At 32.8% G+C, this 25,431-nt stretch overlaps 3 protein-coding genes across 7 annotated transcripts; 1 reads left to right on the top strand and 2 right to left on the bottom strand.

Moving 5' to 3' along the window:
* The first annotated feature begins 5,819 nt into the window (after positions 1–5,819).
* Positions 5,820–10,260, top strand: LOC111918406 (U-box domain-containing protein 4). 4 transcript variants are annotated; one of them, XM_052770644.1, is made up of 7 exons: positions 5,821–6,059; positions 6,839–6,882; positions 6,979–7,080; positions 7,165–7,445; positions 7,544–7,657; positions 7,749–9,464; positions 9,907–10,260. In XM_052770644.1, exons 4-7 carry the CDS (start codon positions 7,170–7,172, stop codon positions 9,964–9,966), a joined length of 2,166 nt encoding a protein of 721 aa, XP_052626604.1. In that variant the 5' UTR covers positions 5,821–6,059; positions 6,839–6,882; positions 6,979–7,080; positions 7,165–7,169; the 3' UTR covers positions 9,967–10,260. The 4 variants fall into 4 exon arrangements, with proteins under 4 accessions (XP_052626606.1, XP_052626607.1, XP_052626604.1 ...); XM_052770645.1 differs by having other exon boundaries at positions 6,751–6,882; XM_052770646.1 differs by lacking the exon at positions 6,979–7,080 and having other exon boundaries at positions 5,820–6,059.
* A 10,149-nt stretch (positions 10,261–20,409) lies between these two features.
* On the bottom strand, positions 20,410–21,320 carry LOC111918407 (peamaclein). Its single transcript, XM_023914078.3, has 2 exons — positions 20,843–21,320; positions 20,410–20,715 (listed from the first exon to the last, which is right to left on the bottom strand). The coding sequence occupies exons 1-2, from the start codon at positions 20,985–20,987 to the stop codon at positions 20,522–20,524; spliced, it is 339 nt and encodes a 112-aa protein (XP_023769846.1). The 5' UTR covers positions 20,988–21,320; the 3' UTR covers positions 20,410–20,521.
* Positions 21,321–23,739: 2,419 nt separating this feature from the next.
* LOC111918408 (peamaclein) lies at positions 23,740–24,434 on the bottom strand. Of its 2 annotated transcripts, none has more exons than XM_023914079.3 (2): positions 24,172–24,434; positions 23,740–24,092 (listed from the first exon to the last, which is right to left on the bottom strand). In XM_023914079.3, exons 1-2 carry the CDS (start codon positions 24,296–24,298, stop codon positions 23,878–23,880), a joined length of 342 nt encoding a protein of 113 aa, XP_023769847.1. In that variant the 5' UTR covers positions 24,299–24,434; the 3' UTR covers positions 23,740–23,877. The 2 variants fall into 2 exon arrangements, with proteins under 2 accessions (XP_023769847.1, XP_023769848.1); XM_023914080.3 differs by having other exon boundaries at positions 23,740–24,074; positions 24,172–24,409.
* Between the last annotated feature and the right edge of the window lie 997 nt (positions 24,435–25,431).

The following is a 25,431-nucleotide window of genomic DNA, read 5'->3' as shown; positions in this document are numbered from 1 at the left end:
ATTGATTATCTAAGACTTGACTGGTCTTTCCAGTCTCGACTTGAACATCCATTATCAAGCAGACATTGATCTCAAGCATTCACTCAAGGATTGAGTTTTCAAACCTCATCCCTGCGCAAAGTTCTTGTTCCCTCATTCGGGTGTATGCCTAACGTAAATGTCCCAATGCCATTTTGGGCTTGTTTGTCATCTTTGGACTTTGGGCCTTGGTTGTGGGTCTGGGGCTTTGAGTGTTGGACTTCTGGACCGAGGAATTGTTTTTGGAATTGGACTAGGTTATGTGAATTCTTTGTTGGGCCTTGTGGGCCCAAAGGATTTAGGCCTTTGTGGGCCCAATGGGCTTGAGCCTCATGGTATCTTCGGGCTTTCTGAGATTTGTTATTGACTAAGGAATTATCGGGCTTTAGGATAAGGCCCATATAGGGTTGGGCCTAATTTGGAAAATTAGGCCATTAGTGGGCTTTTATGGATCTAGCAGTTTTAGGCCTTTTTGATTTTGGGCCTGGGCCTCGGTTTGGTTCAAGATGAGCCATGGGAACTATATGTATGTTGCATGATAATCTGCGGTTGTATGTTGTATGGTATTTTAGGGAATTCGCTAAGCTTTGTGCTTACGGTCTTCAGTTTATGTTTTAAGAACTTCAGTTTTCAATTGGTAGAGCTTTGGATGATTGTAGAGCACACACCACATGTTTTCGTATTCTGCGAACTACTCTGATTTGATGATGTTATGTTAAAATTTTTTTACCTTGGTTTTTGGGAAGAATTTGTATTAACAATTTATAAATCTAAAAACAAAACTTTTTTATGGTGTGATTTTCGGGTTGTTACAAGTTGGTATCAGAGCCTTGGTTTGAGGGATTCAGACATACTATCAGGTGTGTCTGAACTCAAACTGAGGATTAGTAAAGTTTTCAAAAAGAAAAGTATTTTCAAGGAAAGAGTTTTCTAAGATAAGAAAAGCGTGTAGTGCATGCAATCAGCCGAGCTCAAGTAAGTTTTCCCAAAATACCCATACATGTTATCTGTTATGATTTGATTTATGAATCTGTTAATTGCATGCTAGTTAGGAATAAGGATCGGCTCAGCTCTGGCATGATATAATGCTAGGAGCGATGCCTTTGTATGTATATTGTATGAGCTGGTAGGCTTGCTTGCTAGAGCTGATTAGTTAGTGGTAGTTTGGCCTGATATGTGATACCTTGTTGCATTGGGTGAATTAGATGTTATGCTGAGATGAGGATATCTATTGGAATCAGTAATTGCTAAGTGTATGCTTTAAAAATTGTATACGGTTAAGATCTTATTGCCCTAGAATAATTGATTTGGCCTTATTTCCTATTCCTTGTATGGTTGTGGTTCTAGGGTAGAGTCTGTTATTCGACAGTCTATTTGATCATGTTCTGTGTATAATTTACATGCATAAGGCAACTGACAGTAAGGTTGGAATTTCTAGCATAATTGATGGTGTGTGGTTTGAATGTTATATGATAGTTCTATGGATTGGAGTGTTATTGCATGAATGTTGTTTGCTTTGTGGAACTCTTAGATAATGGGAGTCAGCTTCTAAGTGAATATGATGGTATTCATGAGGTGGATGACTGCATTATGGGGAGTTCCTCAACAGCTGATGACAGGGTGAGGTCGGGAACCTAGGAAAGCCTAGGTAATGCTTCAGTAGGTTTTGTTGCGCTGTTTAGTGAGTTTTCGGGGGAATAAGATTGAGGAGGTGACTTAGAGGATTCAAGATGATTCTTGAGGGAAGTATGGATAGGTGTGGAAGGTAGTATTGGGCCCGTACTACTGAAAGCACATGATCCATACTCGAATTGGGGATAGTCTTGAAGAATATAAGAAGCTTGTGGGAAGAGGATTCTTGAGTATATTATGATCTTTTGCATGTTCAATATCAGTTTGGTGATAAACCCCCAGAAAGTAGGTTCATGTTTTGGTTCCAGCTCAGGTGAAGGTACTGAGTTGATTAGGGAGCAAATGTAGAAATTCATCTCGTCGAAAATTACATGCGGTATTTGGAGCAGATTTCTGTGATCTTTGGTTTATTTAAGGAAAGAATTATAGAGATCTTGGATGAGCACTTGGGCGTGATACGCACCGAGGTTATGGCTATCATTGGAGCTCACACTTTATCTTTTGTGAGCGGAGATCGATTTGGAGCACCTGGGGAAGAGGGGGTCAGATCAGGTGCAGTCAGGGGAGGGTCCCAGGAAGAGACCCAAAACTTTGGATCAACGATTGAAGGGCCGACAGGGTCGGGGTCAGTGCAACACGTGCGATTGAGGAGTTCATTGGTGGATCGTGTACCACTAGTGGTCATCTGCTATTAGTGCAGAAGAGACAAAGAGCAACGCTCTGAGCATTAGACTTGTCGCCCTGGGAAGTGACCAACTACGTTTTGACTTATTATAGACCAATGATTATTGCATGGGATTGGACTTGGACTTGAGAGCGCCAAACACCAAGGTCCTAGTGCGAGGTCGCGAGGGCGAGGGCCTGGGTCTGGCACTAGGCCGGACAATGACCGTTAACTAGGTCATCCTAAGAATAGCAGTTCTGATATCTTTAACATATTCCTAGAGGGATACGTTCACATTGGGTTAACCTATTTAAAATAAAAATAATAAATTAATTAACTAAAGCTTACACCACTTAAATTAGTTTCAAACATAAATAAAGTTTCAAAGTATGACAAAAACACAATCATAATTCATAAATACATATAAATTGTTCAAATAAAATTAAAAATATTTAATTTCGAAGTGATTTTAGAGAGTGGCTAGTATTGTCCGTACTAAGAAAAATGATTAGAATTAGGATTGCATTTTTTAAACATAAATAATAATACAACATTATAATTTATAAATTAATACTTTGATTACTACATGATAATATTCAAATAATTATTAAATTAAATATATATTAAAATTAAATGAGTTGACGGGTTGAAAACGGGTTTATAATTTTACCCCAATCCAACATATTTAATTAAATGAATTAAACGAGTTGACCCAATTAACTTAAATAGGTTGGAAATCTCAACCCGACCCATTAATTTTAGGTTGGGTTAGCGGGTTGGGTCGATTTTTACCGATTCTAGATGAAAAAGGTAGAGAGTGATAATGTGTAGAGTTTAATAGATTTTGATTTGATTTAAAAAAAAAAAAATAACCATAACCAACCATTGCTCTCTCTTTCTTCTCTTTAGGGGCTTAGTGAGTGTAACTTAGCACCTCCCTTAGCGCATGCTAAAGGCGGTGTTGGCTTATGCTAGCGAGGGTCTTAGCGACCCCCACTCCTAACAATTTTATGAATGTGGGAATATGAGTTTTTAAAAAATGTTTGAATTAGTTTTTTAGTGGTAAAAATCAATAAGTTAATAAATTAAAAAGTGTTTGACTAATTTATTGACTTTCATTTGTTTTTTTTAATATAATAAGGTATAAATCATTCTAAAAAGTCATAAATTGTAATTTCTTCAAAACTCTTTTTCAAAGGCTAAACTAAAATTGTTTTAAAAGTCTTTATTAAGATACAAACATTTTTTTAAGACTAAATTGCACAAATGGTCCCTGTGGTATGTCGAAAATTGCCACTTTGGTCCAAAAAAGTTTGGACTAGCGCCACCGGTCCAAAATTTTGATTTTGTTGCGAGTTTGGTCCAATCTATTTTGAATCTTTTTAAAATGACATATTTGCCCTTGTCAAATTGTTTTTTCATTTTTCTTTTATTATAATAATTAAAAAGAAAATAAGAAATAAAAATAATACTACTCTGCCTCCTCCTCTTTCACGTTTAACACAAAACACTCAATTTCTCTTCCTCTGTAGAAGAGCATCTCCGACACCACTATCGTCAGTCGAGCCACCACCGCCTTCATCCCCCCATCGTCTCTGCCACCACCAACCTCTGACAGGAAAACCCTTTAAACGGATATATGTAAACCAACCCCTTGAAACATCGTCGTAGTCCTTCGTCTTGCACCCAACGTTGTTTCCTTCGCCTCTCCGGAAAAAATGGCGTCGCCCTTCGTCTTCATCCGACTGAGCTTCAACAGATCGAAACAGAGAAGAACAGCTCTGGTGGTTGTTCATATCTGAAACCTCCCTCCCAAACGACCACCGCTTTTTCGACTTGTCTTTCCAAATCTGAGCCTTAACGTCATTGTTATAATCGTTGCCGGAGATATCACTGGCAATATTGATGTTCCAGATCTGCGACCAAGGCCGGCGGCTATGAAAAATGGGGTTAGAGTTTCCAGGTGACGAGACTGGTTGGAGAGGGTCGGCGGAAACATCAGCTATTGGCGGCGGTGTCCCACATCAGCGGCTACCTGCTATGGTGGTCGGAGGTTACTCCGGCAGCCTTCGGCCTCGTTTTTGGTTGGGTTCTGGTCGAAATCAGTGGAGAATCGAATGGGAGTGGTGTTTGGTGGTGATTTTCAGTCGAGAGGAGGGGGTATAAAGTGGTGGTCGGACCTTCATCAACAGTGGTGAAACAAGAGGTGAAGACGGTGGCGATGGGTGGAGATGGCAGCTCCGCTGATTTCGTCTTCCTGTTTCGACGGGTTTGACCAGAGGGAAGGAGGAGGGAAAGGGTTGTGGTTGGTGGGTTGATCGGCGATGGTAGGAGGGTAAATAGGTGGTGGCAGTGGTGATGTTCTGGTGGTCCCTGGTGGTTTCCGGTGGCACAACTCTATGACCGGAGGAAGGCGATAGCGGTGGTGAGAGCGTTGGGGTGGAGGCTTATCACAAGACAATAGGGAGCAAGGCAGATCGGAGGAGGTGTTTGGGTGGATTTCCTTGTCCAAAGGAGAGAGAGAGAGAGAGAGAGAGAGAGAGAGAGAGAGAGAGAGAGAGAGAGAAAGAGAGAAAGAGAGAGAGAGAGAGAGAGAGAGAGAGAAAGAGAGAGAGAGAGAGAGAGATTTCATTTTTATTTTTTTTATAAAAAATTATAAAAATAAATAGAAAATGCAAATTTTCTTTTTTAGTTTTTCTTTTAATAAAAAAAGTATTTAAATAAGAAAAAAACTTAAAAAAGAAAAAAATAATAAGGGCAAAATAGTCATTATGAAAAAGTTTAAAGCAAACTGGACCAAACTCGCAACAAAATAAAAAGTTTGGACCTCTGGTGCTAGTACAAACTTTTTTGGACCAAAGTGACAATTTTCAGCTAACCACAGAGACTATTTATGCAGTTTTGTCTTTTTTTAACTTATTGACTTTTCAAACAATCATTAACTTAAAAATGAATTTTTAGAAGAAATTCCAAACACTCTTTGGAAATCAAACCACCATTTAAATATAAATTTGAGTAAGTTATACAAATGGTCCTACCGTTTGGGGTAATTTGTATGTTTGGTTTTTAACTTATTTTTTTAACTTGGAAGGTCTTTACTGTTTGTTTTTGTTACACATTTGGTCCTTGTCTTACCTAAGAAGACTATTTTGCCCTTGAATTTTTAATTTATTTAAATAAACACACTCCCAACCCTACATCCATCTCACCTTATCTTTCTTTACCTACCCCACTTTATTTAAAAAAAAATAAAAAATCAGTGGCAAAATAGTGTTTTTATGTAAGACATGGACCAAACACGTAACAAAAATAAACCGTAAGGATCTTCCAAGTTAAAAAAAATAAATTATAAACCAAAGGTACAAATTACCTCAAACCATAGAAACCATTGGTGTAATTTACTCTAAATTTAAAGATAACTTCTTATAAAAAAAAAAAAATGAATGAAAATTGAAAAACACAAACAGCTTTGCAGCAATCGATATCATTTTCTTTTTGACCTCCTTCCTAAATATTGGGCAGCAAAAGCAAAAAGAAGGAACAAATTCGGAGTTTTTGGGTATCAAAAATAAAATAATGGCAGAAATAAAAAAGCCAATGAGAAAGCAAGAATAGAGCTGTTTCATGAATTCAAGAGGAATAAACATTTCGCATACCCACTGGTTTCTTAATATCTTTACAAATTACAATCCCTTGGCGAATTGTTCAAGCTAGAATCTGCCGATCTTTGTTCCTTGTTATTCAGGTGAACTCTTACTCTATCTTCTAGGGTTTCGTTTATTACTGATTGTATTCGTCTTCTTGATCTCTGTTGGACTCGTTCCTTTTTCAACGTTTTCTTCAACGCGTTTTGAGTTCAATTGAGGTGAAGTCAAGTCTATTCTTTATGCTCGTTCTTATTTAAGCTTTGCGTGTTTGTATATTTGATCAATTTGAATTCCGACATTAGTACTTTGAATTCTGTAGAGAGATCATAAACTTCTGTCGGTTATTTATCCAGGGTATGTATATTGTATTGATGAGTTATAGTTTCGATAATTGCTTAGCGATTGGGGGTATGATCTAGTATTGCTTCGTTTTGAATTGTAATGTGGTGGTAATTGGTAAAAGTTATAACCGAAAGTCGAATTTTCCCCCAATTTGCGAAAGATTCCATTTATGCTAAGTTTATGTATTGGATTCTTTAGGTAGGATTGGTATCTATAACTTGTCGAGTTATTACTTCTTCTTGCATTTATGCTGGAAATTAAACTAACATTATAAGTAGATTACTTTTGAAGATGATATTTTGTTGATGTTTGTCCATTAATGGAAGATATTTTATCTCCCTAGTTAACTAAATTATCTCTGATTTTGTGTTGCTTACTGTTTTTCAAGCTTTTGCAATATGATACATCTAAATCTGTCTTGTTTTTGTTCTTCTGGATTGTTATTAGCCTCATTTGAAGCACTCTTTTGTTCTTTCACATTCATATATCATCTCTTGAGCATAACACCCAAGTTTATCATTTTTTGAATCCACAGTCAAGCTCTGTAACTAAAAGATCACACAACTCATACAATTAAAGGTAAATATCAATTCAAACATGCTGTTGGTTCTAAGGTTATTAACAAAACTCACATTATAATTATATGCTACTAAATGAATTTATACACCTTCATAGGGAGTTCAAAAAGAACATCATCTATGGAGTTTGGCTTTTCTAAAGATCACATATATGAACAACATTTTCTCAAATAAGCAAATCACAAGTTTCCAAATATAGGTCTGTGATCCTTTTCTAAATTTTGGAATTTAGATTATAGTTATTTAATTATCTCCTAGATTATGATTCATTGCTTATTTACAGGTGTCATGGAGATATCACTTCTGAAAGTCCTTCTCAAAAACATCTCTACTTTCTTTCATCTTCCATCCCATGAAAACAGAAATTCAGAAATTGTTGGAAAATACTACCAAAAGATTGAAGAAATACTCAAATTAAATAAACCAGTACTTGAATCAATCACTGATTCAGAAATCTCTTCCAATGAATCTCTCCAAAAAGAATTTGCAGGATTGAATCAATCCATTGATGAACTCAGAGAGCTTCTTGAAGATTGCCACCCGTTGATGAGCAAAGTTTACTTTGTATGTCTTAATCACCCTCATTTTTCCAAATTTTAATTTTCTTGAAATGAAATTATAAAACTTTATTATTTTGTATCTCTATTTCTTCCACTTTTTAGGTTATGCAAATCGAATCATTATTTGCAAAGATTCGTTCTCAAAGCTTACAGCTTTTTGAGCTTCTGCAATCTTCTAATGATCTTCCTGATGAATTAAGTTCATCATCACTCGAGGTATTCCATAATTTCATAAATTTAATAAAGAAATTGAATTGAATTACACAAATATATAAAAACTACATATTTCTTTTTGGCCCTTTTGCAGCATTGCATACAGAAAATCAAACACATGGGTCATGAAAAATCATCATCAATCCTTTCAAAAGCAATAAGAGATCAAACAGATGGATCTGGACCTAGTGTTGACTCGAGGTCAAAAATTGCTGACTTTCTTAACCTAAAGTCAAACCAAGAACTTTTAATCGAAGCTGTTGCCCTTGAAAAACTAAAGGAAAACGCAGAACAAGCAGAAAAGATTGGAGATTTAGAAGTTATTGAAGAAATGATTAATCTTGTTACACATATGATCGATTGTTTAATCGAATCAAAACAATCAGAATCTTCAAACCCTGTTCCAATTCCACCTGATTTCTGTTGCCCTTTATCACTTGAATTGATGACAGATCCTGTAATTGTAGCTTCTGGACAGACATATGAGCGGGGGTATATTCGTAAATGGCTTGATCTTGGCCTCACTGTGTGCCCTAAAACCATGCAAACCCTAGCCCACACTAATCTCATCCCTAATTACACCGTGAAAGCCCTAATCGCAAACTGGTGCGAGTCAAACAATGTCAAACTCCCTGACCGGTTAACACCCGTAGGGGTAATTTCGTCTTTTCACGAACCCAATTCTCCCGTCCACCACCACCATGTCCAAACGCCCTCCGTCGATTCCTTACCGGAAAACACACCGGAATCCGGCGACCAAGGTGAAAACTCAACGGTTTCGAATACAAACGAGTCTCAGGCGGATGAGGTGGTGGTGCCGCCGGAGGTGGCGGTGGAAGTGGCGGCTCAGCCTGCTGCCACCGCCACACCGCGGCGGGAACACGAATACTCGCCGCGGTTCGAACCGAGGCCAAGAAACCAACTATGGCGGAGACCGTCGGATCGGTTCGGCCCGCGGATCGTGTCGTCTCCAACCACGGAGACGCGACCGGATTTAACCGCGGTTGAAACCCAAGTCAAGAAATTGGTCAACGAGTTGACCGACACGTCGATCGATGTGGTTAGAAACACAACTGGTGAGTTAAGATTACTCGCGAGACACAACATGGATAACCGCATCGTGATCGCAAACTGTGGCGCGATAAATTTACTAATCGGTCTTCTAAAGTCAACGGACGAAAAAGTCCAAGAAAATTCCGTAACTGCCCTTTTGAATTTATCGATAAATGACAACAACAAAACCGCGATTGCAAACGCGGATGCGATCGAACCGTTGATTCACGTGCTCGAGACCGGGAGCTCGGAAGCGAAAGAAAACTCGGCCGCCACGCTTTTTAGTCTTTCGGTGATTGAAGACAACAAAATAAGAATCGGGCGGTCGGGGGCGATTCGTCCGCTTGTGGATTTATTAGGGAACGGGACACCGAGGGGTAAAAAGGATGCAGCGACTGCTTTATTTAATTTATCGATTTTTCACGAAAATAAAGCGAGAATCGTCCAGGCTGGCGCGGTGAAGTATCTTGTGGAGTTAATGGACCCCGCGGCGGGGATGGTGGATAAGGCGGTTGCGGTGTTGTCGAATCTTGCGACGATTCCGGAAGGTCGGACGGCGATTGGGCAGGAGGGCGGGATACCGGTTTTGGTTGAGGTTGTTGAGTTGGGGTCCGCGAGAGGGAAGGAGAATGCGGCGGCGGCGCTTTTGCAGTTGTGTACGAATAGCAGTCGGTTTTGTAATATGGTGTTGCAAGAGGGGGCGGTCCCGCCATTGGTTGCTTTGTCACAGTCGGGGACCCCACGTGCTAAGGAAAAGGTGTGTTTTTATTTTTAGTTTTTGATAGTAAGGGCATTTACGTCTTTTACACATATGAGAGATCGAGCGCGTGTCCCGTCCCATCTTTTACGGTTCGACAAAAAAAAAAATACAATTTTGTCCTATTAATATCAGTCTCAGTCTCAATCCAATGCATACCAAACACAGTAAAACCTGTTCTGTCATGTCATGTGTAACAAACGGGGCCCGTTTGTTACGAAAGATGAGACATGACATGACAGAACATGTTGTACTGTGTTTGACATGTATTGGATTGGGACTGAGACTGATATTAATGGGACAAAATTGTATTTTTTTTTTGTCGAACTGTAAAAGATGGGACGGGACACGCGCTCGATCTCTCGTTTGTGCAAAAGACGTAAACGCCCTCATCATTGAATGTTTGGTGATGATATGTAAAATTTTAAATGTTTTGTTGCAGGCTCAATCGCTGCTAAGCTACTTTAGGAACCAACGACATGGGAATGGTGGGAGGGGGTGAGGGTGATGGTTTTTGAGGTAAGATATGTATACAATTGTATATCTAATGTTGCAAATAATGCATATGGAGGTTGTGTTGATTTGTGACAAAAAGAGAGGACATAGAAATGATTTGTGGAGGGGAGTTTGAGTTTGATTGAGTCCTCTCGATGAATAACTTTGTGGTTAAATTTGCAGCCTAATTTAGTAGTGTGAGTTTGTTTGTCAGAAGAATATAACTCATATTTTCCTTATGAAAAATCTTAGATGCTTCTTCTTTTTGTTGTTATATATATAATATATGTTTTCAAGTGTAGTTTGGAGCATATGGTGCATTGTTGATAAAGAAAAGGTTTGTCTATTATGGGAAGTATTTATTTGATATGTGTCTAATATTTTCTTTATTTGATTCCGACTTTTTGGTGCTTTTGACCAATTTGTGTCCACTAAAATTGTTTGGTTTAAATTGATCATCGAATCAGAACATTAAGTATTCTTTTTCCCCATTCAAATAGGTCAAAATAGTTGAAGATTTTCAATATTGAATCGTGTTATGTTTTGATTCTTATTTTTTTTTTTGGAATATTTGCAACTACATATTAGGCGATCTTATATATAAAAGCCGAACTAAATTACAAAAATTGACATTCTTTTATATATCACTATATAACGGTTCTACAGTTCACAAAATAAAATAATTGAATAAATAGCAATTAAAATAGTTAGAGAAAAATATTAGTAAAATACAAAATGATATATGTAGATAAAATATTATTTAAAGTTACCTTAAAAACAAAGTATACACAGGATAAAAAATAGGTATGATTTCAAATTTAATTTTTGATAATAACAGTTTGCGGATTTATTGACTATCATATAAATGCTTTTCGAAAATCTTTAAATATAATATGAAATTTTGAAATACAAAATTAAATATTAGTTAATTTTATGGGATATGATTATATTCAAGAGCTCTAAGAAAATGTCATGGCAAACCATAAATACACATCTTATTTTAATAAATGATTTTTTTTTTGCTACATGTCATATTCTTATTTAATTTGTCAAATGTCATTTTTTTGTTATTTTAAATTAATTTTTTTCACATGTCATTTTATGGGTATTTTTTTTTAATTTTGTTAAATTCTACATAATATTTTAATGTAATAATTACAATAAATGTAATAATAAATAGATATCAATTTTATTAATTGACTTATCTTCTAATTTCAAATTTTCAAAATTAAAGCTTATTAATTTTTTTGTTTATTTATTTAAATTATTTGTTTAAATTTAAAATATAAAAAAAACATTTCAATTTTAATAATTCATTTTTTCTTATTTTCATATAAATATAAAATTCTCAAATATTTAGACTTTTATATCTAACTTTTTTTTCTTTTAAATTAATTTATTGTAATACATGAATCTCACAACTAGTACCTAATAGAATGAGATATGACTATTTTTTTCATTAATTTCAATCTTGTAATTTAAGGAAAAATAATAAGTTTTGACTCAAGTTTGAATCCCATATATTTGATTTTGTTGATCTTCCACTTTCAACACTAACTTTTCGTTTTCAAACCATGTTATCAAAACTCTCGATTTCCATAGTTCGACATGTTATATACTTTTTTCTTGGTGATGCATTTTACGCAGAAAAAATTGTGTACAAAATATATGTAACTTCGACTTTAATAAATGGAATTCATCTTTCTTGTTATCTATGATACTAAGTACTACGTAGAAACTGTTAGAAACTAATTAAAAGAGCTATTCATGACCAAAAAAAAGGAAACTTATATTAGGAAATAACCTGCTTTCATATATTTTAAAAGAATAACATGTTTGGCAATAAGCAAGACGCCGTGGTGTGCAACCGTTTTTGACCTATGTTGTGATTGTGACAATTTTTGTTACAAACTTAAATATATGAATCAACAGTGAAAATTTTTGTTGGAAAGTCATCGTTAAAACTAACAGTTATGACGTTTTAATGAATTTGGTTTATATATAAAAGAACTGTTTTTAATCACAAAAAGAAGTCAAAATGAGAGTTCCATCGGGTCAAATCCAAGAAAATATGAAGGACTACCCAACAAATTTAATATTTTCAGGGAATTGAAATTGAAATTGAAAATGAGAGTTCCATCAGGTCAAATCCAATGAGAGTTCCATCAGATCAAACAATAATTTGAATTGAAATTGAAAACGAAGGAGAGAGGAGGTAGATGCAGACGACAAATCTGTTCGTTGTCCGCTGCAATCGGAGATGTCGCCTGGACGCCTGCGATCGGAGAGGAGGGCGGCGGCAACGGACGGTGCTGATTGGATTGGAGGTGATGGCCGACGAAGGTTGCTGGAGTGAAGAAGGAGTTGTCGAGGGTTCTTTCTACGAAGGTGGGAATGTTGGACGAATGGAGGCAGAAACAAAAGAAACACGTTTTTTTAGGTCAAAAGCACTTCGCAGACTTTAGAAGAGGCTGACCCATATATGTGTGGTGAAGACCTCGTGCAAACGTTTTTATGTCTGCGCACTTCAGAAAAACAAACGCACTGCAAACTTTTATATCTGTGTGTGGTCTGCGAGGCGCAGACAAAAGAGACCACACAGATCTGCAGAGAAAAAACAAACACCCTCTTAGTCACTAATATAACTAGTTATTAGCTGTCAAATCTTATGGTGTTATTAATAAATTTTGTTTATATATAAAAAAATATACACTAAGAGCTTATTTTTATTCTCCTTATATGGGTTTAAAATCCAATGATTGACAACTACTTCACAATTTACAAAGCATGTATGAATGAGTCATATATATAAACTTAACTTTCGGTTTTTTTCTTCCTTCATTTTCGTGAACTTCTTTTGAAGCCTCTCCGTCTTGAAAACTCTTGTGAAGCTTTCTGTGATTGTTTTCTAGTTTCCTAGTAGCAAAGGGATTCATACTACGCAACTTTCTAAATTTGTAAACATATGTTGAAAATGTGATTCGACAAGAATTTCAACCCGAAGCGCTTTTTGAAGTTGCTATTTTACACCATGTTCTCAATTCAACTTAACAAGGGAAAGAAAGGAAATGGATGACAATGAGAAAAAAAAAAGTTGGTATTTCTGAGTTTTTTAATGAAAGAAAATGAAAAAGAGTGGAAAAAAATGAAAAAAAAAAAAAAACTTTATTTCCTAACTTTCCTTCCAATTTGGAAGTATTTGATGAAAATTAACAAACTAATTTTCTTTTTATTTCTTTCAAACTCTAAAACACAAAATACAATTTCCTTTTCTCTCCTTATTTTATTTCTCTTGCTAAAACTTGGGAACAAGGTGTTAATGTTTTTATAATGCATGTTAAAATGAGTATTTTTTTTAATAATTCAAGTTTTGCAAATCAAAAACCCTCTCACAAAATTTTAAATTGTTTTTAGAACCGTATATCTTATCCTTTTTATATATCATTTGTCCACATAATCCAAGATATATCTTTATCAAGATAGTGACAACAAAATAGCTGAATCCTTGTATGTCTTAAATTAGCCTTCTAGATGATTGATGAGAATGCACTGTATATAGGAGAGGAAAACGCTGAAACGTTTTGTTAGTTATCCTCAAATTGAAAGATTGTTAAGTTGTAGAGTGCGATGATTGTGATTGATGCTACAATGACCACAAATAATTTATTTTGGGCTTAGCCCGTATTGAATTTTAGGCCTGAAATTGAAAACCCTAACTCTACATATAGATCCCTATGTAACTATAAAGTCTAGGGGTGTTCGCGGTGCGGTTTATCCACAAAACCGCAAACCGCACCAAATATGCGGTTTGTTATTTTTGGGAACTGCCGACCGCACCGTAAAGGTAATAAACCGCGTTATGCGATGCGGTTTTGTGCAGACGGTTTTGCGGTTTTTGTGCGGTTTATGTTTCATAAACATAAATATTAAATTTTGTTTTAAACATAATAAGTGTGTGATGCTTTATATTCTATGAAGAAAATATTAGTTGCCTGTATAAGCATCTTCTTTATGCATAACATCAAAATATTTTACAATATTTTAAAATTATAATATGAAATTATGGTACTGTAAACACATATTTTTGATATAGTTGGTTTTCCATTTTGACTCATGTTTATCAATCGAAATCTCATAAATATTATTAACGGTATTAAAAGTGGTAAACATCTAACGTGTTGTGTGTGTGTGTGTGACATATAATATATATATATATATATATATATATATATATATATATATATATATATATATATATATATATATTCAAATGAGAACCAAAAAAGATTAAGAACTAACTAAAAACTTATTATCTAACCTAGATCTAATACTTTCATTTTACTCATATTTTCTAAAAACAAAAAGCATCTAATAGTTTTAGAACCTCTCAAACTCTCTCATCGTCTCCCACCAAAACTTGAAGAACATATAACTATTTCCACCGGTTGCCACCAACCACCACCCCCATACATCCGCCGCCTCATACCGTCGGAGAACTGTCGCCTACTCCTACCATCGGCGAACCACCGCCATCGGCCGCCTCCGACCACCATTGGTAACCAGCCTCACGATCACCTCATCTCCTGTTAGATCTGGTTTAAATATGTTTAGATCTCGTCCATATCTAGTCCACCAACAACCTCCGGTGCATCGATTTGTTACTACACCATCCGATCTGTTATCTCGTCGGAATTCAAGTCGGAACCGACATCGCCAGCTAGATCTATTATTTCTACACCACATGCACCAGATCCACTGATTACGTCTTCCTCTTTCATCTCTAGATCTGTGATTTATGTCGGTAACTGCACCACCGATGATGACAACAACACCACGGACGATAGGCAATGCCAGATTCATTATTCCGACGAGTGGCTATGTCATATCAAAAATTAGGTGTTGCAGGAGAGGGAGGGTTTCATGTTTTACTTACCGGTGGTTTTGTTTTTTAAGAAAACAAATGAACTGTAGAAAACTCGATTAAGGTATTTTTCTTTTTACCACTGGTCTCCTCTCTTTACCAAGCAAACTCTTCCTTCCATGGTACTCTTTACTTATCTGAATCTTAGTTTTTTTATTATCTAGTTAAGGTAGTTGAAATGCTTTGATTTTGCTCAATTATGGTTATTTGGAACTTGAAATAACATACTTGAGTGTATCTCAACAGCGACTGATTTGGAAATTATTCACTCGTTTGGCTTAATAATAACATACTTGTTTTTTTAAGAAAACAAGTGAAGCTACAAGGAATTAATATGCTATTATTTTAATGATTATTAGGTTGATACATATGCTATTATATCATCAATTTGGGTATTTTCATTATCAATCAGGTGCTTTTGTTACTCTTGTATCTGCCCAGCTCCTAATAATAGTCATTTGACAAACACGTACTGTTCACCTCATTTTATTTGAAGACAGTTGGGTTGGCTATGAGTGGAGTGGATAAAAAGAAAGCCAAGAAGTGTATATACTTATAGTGGAATAGTATGATCACAGATATTCAACCACTTTGCTATGTTTTCGAAAGTAATAGAGATAATCGTTTGTTGTTCATTTTATTTCTGTAGTGTTACTATTCACTAGCTAAATAGATTCATATGCTTTTTTTACTACAATCGATTCCCTAGTCTAGCGCATGTTAAAGTATTATTAATTAATTTTGTTATATGACATGCATCTCATGATATTTACTTTTTTTTTCTTATTTTTTTAGTTATATTTTAGTTTTATGATTTGCCTATCATTATAGATGTAATTATTTTAAAATCTTGAAATTTTGAACTATTAATGATACATGTTTTGAGTTTGATTTTTTAAGAACATGTCATTATATTATAATATAAGCTATTTTATTCTAAAAGTCTTGCTCCGTTTTGATTCTCTATGCTAAAAAGTTAGTTTTCTTTTGATCGTTTTTTTCTTTTGTTAATGTGTGAATGTAATGTTTTAATATCGTATTTTTTGTTTGTTTTACTTAATCTTAGTTTTTAATTCTACTAAGTTGTGAATACAAGTTTGTTATATTATTTGTTATAATATTTGCATAAAAATGATATTCAAAGTTTATGTTTTATGGTTTTTATGTTGTGAATTGAATTTAAAATGTATGTTATTATATTTTAGGCTTTTCTCAAATAATTTGAATTTATGTTTTTTATATAAGTTGTGAATTGTGATGTTTTCCAATTATTGTTTAGTTTTGTTAATGTTGGTTTTAACTATGAATGAGTGAATTAATATGTTTTTAAGTTGTGAATGTTATAAATTAGAGCCCTAAATTGTTTTAATAAATTGGGAATGAGAATCCTGAAATATTTTGTTAAACTGTGAATTAGTGTGGTGACACAAGGTATTTAATCATATGTTTGAACAAAATCAAGTATGTTTTTAAGTTGTAAATACCGTTAATGAGAGTATATTTCTTTATTAAACTGTGAATTAAAATATTGAAATGTATTAATTTGTGTGGTGCACACAAGATATTTGATGAAATGTTAAAAGAAAATCAAGTATGTTTTTAAGTTGTAAATACTGTTAATGAGAGTCTATACTGTAAATTTTGTGTATTAAGTTGTGAATTTATTGTAATAAGTTGTGAACTTTGTGTATTAAGCTATAGTTTTGTGTTTTATACTTTAAATTAACTGCATTAAGTTATGAATTTTATGTTTAAACTATGAATTGACTATATTAAGCTGTGAATTGTGTATTAAATTTTGATTTTTGTGTTTCAAACAGTAAATTGACTGCATTAAGCTGTGAATTTTCTGTTTAAACTGTGAATTGACTGTATTAAGTTGTGAGGTTTTAATGAATTTTGTGTTAACGGTTATTTATAAGAAAATATAAGTTTTAAACAGTGAATTCATGAGTTTTATAAGGTTTAAGTTGTGAATTAGTTATGAACAAGTCTATTAAGCTGAGAATATGGTAACGAATGTACAATTTTTTTACATTAAATTGTAAATTTTATACTAAGTTTGTGAAATTTATGTATTAAATCGTGAATTGATTGTATTAAACTATGAATTGATTATATTAAGTTCTTACTTACTGTACTAAGTTGTGAATTTTGTATATTAAACTACACATTTATTATATTAAGTTGTAAAATTGATGTATTAAAATGTGAATTAACTGTATTAAGTTGTGAATTGATTGTATTGAGCTATAAATTAATTGTATTAAGCTGTGATTTTTTGTGAACTTAATATGAGATAAATGAAACATTATACACATATATGATTTTCTCTAATTTTGAATAAAATATGTAAATTTTAAACTGTGGCTATCGTGTAAGTTAAACGTTGAAATATTATTGTAAGTTGTGAATTAGTGGCTGAAATGATGAATTTAATTATGAATTCTAATTTTTTTTTATCCAAATCTAATTTTTGAGGGAAGGATGTTGGCGGTGTTGGCACCGATGGATGATGATCGAGATGGTTGATGGCAGCGTATGGTAGTTAGCGATGTTGATGCTACTAGAGATGGCAATGGGGGCGGGGAACACAGGGGACCCCAATCCCCATCCCAATCCCCGAATCCTCATTCCAATCCCCATCCCCATCCCCATCGGGGAATATAAATAAACCCTCATCCCCACCCCCAACGGGGACTGGGGATCCCCAACGGGGAAACGGGGATTTTTTTTTTCTCTTTTAACATGCAAACTTTTACGTAAGAAAAAATTCTATATTTCAATTTTACCAGCATAAGTTTAAAGATTTTATAAAATATATTTCAATTTTACCAGCATAAGTTTAAAGATTTTATAAAATATACAAGTACCCATAAATTGCAGAAAAAATATAAATAAATTTTCTACCAAATTTAAATACATACATCAAAAATCAAGTAAAAAAAATTATCAGATTGATATTTAAGGTAAAATAGATCAACCAAAGAGAAAAAAATATATATACACGAGTTTAAATTAGATAAAAGAAAAAGCAAAAAGTATAATTTCAACCAAGTAATTACTAATGAGTTAGGTTACTTAGCTCAAATTTTATGTATTATAAACTATACTATAAATATATGTTCTGTATTATTTTTATATATTAATATATGTCGGGGACGGGTCCAGGGTCGGGGATTAAGGGTATCCCCATCCCCACTTTTTTTTATTCGGGTATTCCCTATCCCCGTCCCTATCCCCGGTCAACCTAGGGATTCCCCAGTCAAAACGGGTGCGGGTTTCGGGTTCCCCATTGGGTATGGGGATTTTTGTCATCCCTAGATGCTAGTGGTGGGGGTAAAGTAGGATATGTTCTATTTCTCACTCATCTTGATCTTCTTTGCTGATTTCAAATAAGTTATCTTATTTTATGATTATGCATATGTTTTTTATGTATCCTTTGAAATATGTGATAATTTATGTGTATATTAAACTGTGAATAAACTATTTATGCACTGAAATATGAGATTACACTTGTCAATGATTTGTGAATGTATTGTATTAAACTATGATGTTTGTGTATTAAGTTGTAAATTTTATTCACATCTTAATATAATAAATTTACAATTTAATACATAAAAATTCCTCCAGATATGAACGCATATATGTGAGTTTTAAGTTGAGAATATGACTTTGAATATATATATATATATATATATATATATATATATATATATATATATATATATATATATATATATATTTATATATTAAACTGTGAATTTATTGTATTAAGCCGTGAATGTTGTGTATTAAACTGTAATTTGACTATATTAAGCTGGAAATTTTTTATGAATTTTATGTTTGCTTCTGAAATATGTGAAGAAAGAAACATTATACACATATATGATTTTCTCTAATTTTAAATAAATTATATAAAATTTAAATTGTTAATATCGTGTAAATTAAACTTTTAAATAATCACTAGTCTCCATATCTGAAGGTATAAATGTAAGTTTTCCGTTAAGAATATGACATTTCTGCTTATTAAATTGTTAATTTATTATATTAAGTTGTAAATTTTGTCTTAAACGGTAATTGACTATATTAAGCTGTAAATTGACAACATTTTGTTGTGAATGGTTTTTTATAATTTTTTTTGTTAAAATATGAATGATTTATGTATAAATTTTTGTATAAATATTTTGGTAAATATATTTATTTTTGTGTTGTATACTTATGTAAGAATTCTTTAATTTTTATAATCGTTTCTTATTAAATTCAAAATGAGTAAATTAATAGGTTTATTAAACTATGAATGTAGTATTTTACTTGGCATTGCAACATTTTATATGCAGATCAGATTTGTAAGAAAGAATTGTTGTGATGCAAGTGGTTAGTGGCGACGTGTGGTGGTGGTGGTAATGGTAGCGTTTGGGTTTGACGATTCTCTGAATTTTTGAGTTAGTGTATAATTGATTGTATTAATTGTAAATTTTGTGTATTAAAATTTAAATTGATTGTATAAATTTGTATTTTATATAAATTTTGTGTTGAAATATGAATGAATGAAAATAATAGACTATTTTTTTTTTACGATTTTGCCATTTTCTTACCAAAAAGAAAAAAATTGAGATTTGAACATATTTAGTAATATTCACAATACATATTTTCTTATGAAATGAGGGTTCTTAAGATTCTTAATCTTTTGTGGTTCTCATTTGAACTACTCCCCATATATATATATATATATATATATATATATATATATATATATATATATATATATATATATATATATATATATATATATATATATATATATATATATATATATATATATATATATATATATATATATATATATATATATATATATATATATATATATATATATATATGGTAAGTTGCAGTGTGGTTTGAACCGCGATTTGGTAATTATAAACCACAAATCGCACTGCATAATGCGGTTTATGAAAACTACAAACCGCAAACCGCACCACGAACGTCCATAAGCGCATTATGCGGTGCGGTGTGGTGTGGTGCAGTGCGGATGGTTTATGCGGTTTGATGTACACCGCTACTATAAACCCAAAATAAACCCGTAATGTAACTATAAACCCCTAATGTAATCAAAATTAGTAGAACATCTTTAGTTTGGCCATGTACATAACATAATTATCCTAATTGTATGAACGATGCAAACGTGCGTTCTTTATTATCCTCACATCTTATATTTTGTGGGTATAGACCAAAATCCTAACATTTTATATCGACTCAAATCCTAACATTTACATGTAAATATGTGTGTTCTTTATTATCCTCACATCTTATATTTTGTAGGTATCGACAGAAAACCTAACATTTATATTGTATGGTTGTTGAAATAAACGAATTTCGTGAGCCATTTATAAAGCCTTTCGAAAAATACGATATAAATTAATTTCACGAATTTGATAAATTTCACAAGGAAATGATTCAAAATGACAAAATCACTTTCTTTGTAAAACTATTTCACTAAACCATTTTAATGAATAACAAGAGATATTAAAATTAAAACTAAAAATACTTCATTTATAAAAAAGATTATTTCAATAATACAAAAACTCCTTCACAACAATTATTCACACAAACTTTAATCCATTAAAATTCAAACATTTTAAGGGCATTTGCTTGTTCCCTTGGGGTTCTTCATATCACGGTAGCAAGGGCATTGCGCTTTATCGGCGTACGGACCCGCCGGAACACAGCCGCTGCATTTCCCGCAGCAGATCCCGCAATAATCCAAACACCTGTCTCTCCGGCCAGATCTCGAACACCTCAATTCACACTTCTTATCGCAACCAAATCCACCTGCATTCATCAATTCATCAAATCAATCGATCTATCCTTCTACAAAAAACGAATCAAACTATTCCGTTTTGTTGTGAAAACCTAAAATTGTAGAGAATTGGTGAATGAAGAGGGATCGATGAAATACCTGGACCAGAGACGGAGATGGAAACGGAGGTGGAGGCGGAGGCGGATACGCCGGTAGGAGTTGTTGCGGCGGCGGATTTGAAGACGGAGGAGGTGAAAACGAAAGCGAGGATGAGTAGAGCTGCTAGTGGAACTGGAAGCTTCATCTTCTTCGAATTAAGAATGAAATTGGTAGCATTGTGGTGAAGACGATTATTTATAGTAGCAGCGATTAAAACCAGTGCCGGTGAACCACTGCCGACGCCGTACACGTGGTATGAGCACCACCGACACAGAGTTTGTGATACCAAGGTGCACCTGTCAATCCTAATGCATTATCTGGTGTAATTTGCATGTATATGATCATCTTGTTTTTAGGTTACATATTGGTGACATTTTGATAAATTTGTTCATGTAATTATCAATTTGTCATTATCACATCATTTATCATTTTATGTTATAGATTAGATACTATTTGATTTCATTGGATTCGTGATTAATCGGACCAAAAATCAAATATCATTGTGATTTATGAAAAATTGAATATCATATGAAAATACGACTAAATAATTAGTTTTTTTTTTATAAGAAAAAGCAAATTTCATGATATTTTATTAATTTTAACTTAAGAGAAACTAAAGAAATAAAAACTGAAAAGTTACTATATTAATACATTACGCGATTTTTTTCAACTCATTAAGCTATTACGTCCAAGTTAAATTAAATAATAACCATATATATTACTTTCCATGTTAAATGCTTAATCTAAAGCCGTTAAAAAAAAAAGAGAAATTTATTAAAATACCTAAATTTCTTAATGATTTTGAAAAATAATAAAAAATCAACAAATTTTTAAAAATACCCATATAAATTGTAGGCTATTCTACTCCATCCCACATTAATAGTACATGTTTTTTTTTGTTCCAAAATAATTGACTAATTTTAAAGATAAATATCTCTTTTACTAAAATACCCCTTATTATTAGTTAACATATCATTAAAAATTAAATGCAATGATGGAATTAAATGCAATAAAATGGTACCATCATCATTTTATTTAATAAAATTAGTGTTATTAATATTTTTTTTTGAAACTGACGAATATCTATACTAATAAAATAGTAGTCTTTTTGCCAAGGGTCATAATATTAGAACTCCTAATTAATATGATGCCACTTGTCATTGATGCCACTTGTCATTCTATTAATTCTCTATTTTAAATTCATTAAACCTCCTAATTAATGTGATGTTATTTTTCAATCTATTTATTCTTTATTTTAAATTTTAAATTTTATATTATTGTTTTCATTAGTTCACAAATAAAAAGAGTCTAATATATATGATAAATTAATTTCACATATTTATTTGAATCAATAATTATAATTTTACATAACTAATAAAAAAATCTCTTAATTAATAATGTATTTAAAATTTTATATAAAATAATTGATTAATAGTTTTGAATTTTTTACTATGAATATTTAATTAATTTTGTAACCGTGGTTTCCACGGGTTATAAACTAGTTATTAGTAAAAACGAACCACTACTAGCAAGTAAATAGCATGGAACGCAAGTACAGAGACAAAATAGAAACATTCATGGAATGAGATACCTTGAAGTGAACTTAAAATATAAATGGAGAATCATTCCAGTTTTCCCAATCACCAATTCCTTCTTTGCCCCTACATTTTATCCAGAAGAACACCAATGACTTAATTGCCCCTGCACCATAAGTGGGACTATGAAATACTCCATTGAACACCCGATCATTCCTAAGTTTCCACAGTATCCAGATTAGGTCGTGACAAATGTTGAGGAAACTTATCGCCTTCCTTGGGTTGCCACCCCAATATTCTGCGAAAGTGATTAATTCACTAACTGATGAGAAATCTTCCTGTTGTATTTCACACCAACTGATGAGAAATCTTCCTGTTGTGCGGTCGTGTGGATAATGCTATTTTATGAGAATTACTAAGAGAATATATGTTGTTTTGTAATGTGAATACGTAAATCTCACAAAACTATTGTTATTTTAATGGATTCTTACTAATTCTAATTCATTTTTGTTTTCATGTATCGTTTTTCATTTATTTTCATTATTACAGAATACGACTCAATAAACATCCGGATAAAATTCTGACAGAATGAGAATAATTAAATAAAAGTCTATAATAACCTTATAGACGATTCAATTATTGAAAATGCGTAATAATTACTATAATTATGTAATATTTAACGTATTTATATTATCAAACAACATATTTTCTTTGTCATTCTCACATAATAGCATTGTCCATATGTCCGCACAATATCAATCCACATTTGAATATCTCTCTCTCTCTCTCTCTCTCTCTCTCTCTATATATATATATATATATATATATATATATATATATATATATATATATATATATATTTGATGATAACTAAGTGCCACCTACGATTTCCTATGTTGTAAGTGATTTTATTTAAATTTTATTTTTTCTCAAATTTTTATGTTTCCAATAAAAACATGTAGGTTTGACTTGGATTTGTTTATCTTTGACTATGTTTTTATGGATTTTGACTACCATTTCTTATATATATATATATATATATATATATATATATATATATATATATATATATATATAGCGTTAGGTTCATGTGAGTCGGTTTAAATCTGTGAGACCGTGAGACACAATCCTAGCAATTTATTTGGTAGATAAAATAAAAAAATATTTTTAAAATGCAAAATAATAGAGTTACGTTCAGAAGTGTTTAAAGATATTATTAAAAATATCATTCAAATACCCTTTATTTATTCTCTTTTAAACAGTTTTAATGTAAATGATAAACATCAAAAACTAAACATTATATGCAAGATGTATTTATTTCAAAATAAGTATCCCACTTATGAATCAACTCAATAACACCAATAACTACAAAGTACTATCTTTGTAGTACAACCGATGAACTTTATTAACCCAATAGGGAAACATAATAATTTAGTAAAATTTAATAACTAAATACTAACATTACATGAAAATTATAATAATAATAAATAAAAAAAAAATTCAAGGGCACTTGTCTCTACCCTTTTGGTTCTTCATATCACGGTAGCAAGGGCACTGAGCCTTATCTGCATACGGACCCGAAGGAACACATCCCTTGCATTTCCCGCAACAGATCCCACACAGCTTCAGACACATTTTTCTCCATCCAGATCTCGAACACCTCAATTCGCACTTCTTATCGCATCCAAATGATCCACCTGCATCAATTTCATCATCTTCATCATCATCAATAATTCAATTAACTCATTACATACTACAGATATTATATGAATTGAAGAAGGATCGAAGAAGTACTTGGAGAGGGAACAGGAGCGGCGGTTGGAGAGGTTGTGATGGTGGTGGTGGATTCGACGAGGGAGGAGATGAAGAGAAGAGCGAGGAGGAGGAGGATTAGAGATGTTGTTGCAGATTGAAGCTTCATGTTGTTTGAAGTTATAGGAATGGAGGGTGTTTGTTGGTAAGAAAAGGTGGTGGAGAAGATGAGTATTTATAATGGCGGAGGAGGGAATAGTGAGCAGCGGTGGGTGAAGTTAGGCATGTGACATGTGAGGTGAGGCCCTTGGAAACTGTCATCTTCAAATGTATATATTAAATGCCCCGCGTTTTTACATTTTAGTTTATCATCTTCAACTTATTATTATTATATTATTATTATTATTGTTACATTTAAAAGAGTCAAGTGGTTTTGAAATATTATTTTCAATTCAAAAGTTTGAACATGGTCGTTATCTTTTATGTAGATTTTATATATGCAAAAAAAAAAAAAAAAAAAAAAAAAAAAAAAAAAAAAAAAAAAAAAAAGAAAACATCAATACTTGTCTTTAAAGGTGAGAATCTTCATCTGGTTTTCTAAACCGAATTGTATCTTATTTCGGTTCTTTTTTTTTTGAAAGAAATTGTTTGGGTACTACACGATTTAGTACCGGCCGGGTCCCATTCTCGTATCGATTTTGCCCTTAAGTTTTAAGTAAGCCTACTTTCACAAGCCGAACCGATATATGCCTTATACTCCGGTTTGGTATTCGGTTATTTATATTGGCCCTAAATGATTCCGGTACTATATGGTTTGATATCGGTTCTGATACGAGCTCACCCGTACTTATCTAATTAAATGATAGGTATTATGTTTCATTTTTTCTGGTGTGATCAACCTTTTTATAGATCATAATACTATGTGTAGTGTATAGTCAATTTAGACATGGATGATACAACTATTGTTAATGTGTTACTTGGAATTTGGTGACCCAAATAAATAATCTGACACGAAAAATGACTGAGAAAACCCGAATGATGATTTCAAAGGGTTAAGTATTCATAGTAGGTGCAGTAGGCAAAGCCCCCGTGGTATGAACCTGTTTAATTATTATGAGTTTACTAATATGTGAGTTTGGCCTTATAGTTGTTAGGGTTTACAGTTATAATTATTTATAGTTAGCATTCCATTGTAATTACTTTTGAAATAGTTTAGTAATAGAAGAATTCAACGGTTCCTGCTTGTAAACGTATGTCACATCGACCGAACCACATAAATTTATTCTATCGTTCTATCGCTTT

This window comes from Lactuca sativa, chromosome 4 (genome assembly GCF_002870075.4).
Source record: "Lactuca sativa cultivar Salinas chromosome 4, Lsat_Salinas_v11, whole genome shotgun sequence".
Classification (NCBI taxonomy): Eukaryota; Viridiplantae; Streptophyta; class Magnoliopsida; order Asterales; family Asteraceae; genus Lactuca; species Lactuca sativa.
This window is presented reverse-complemented; position numbering and strand designations above follow the sequence as displayed.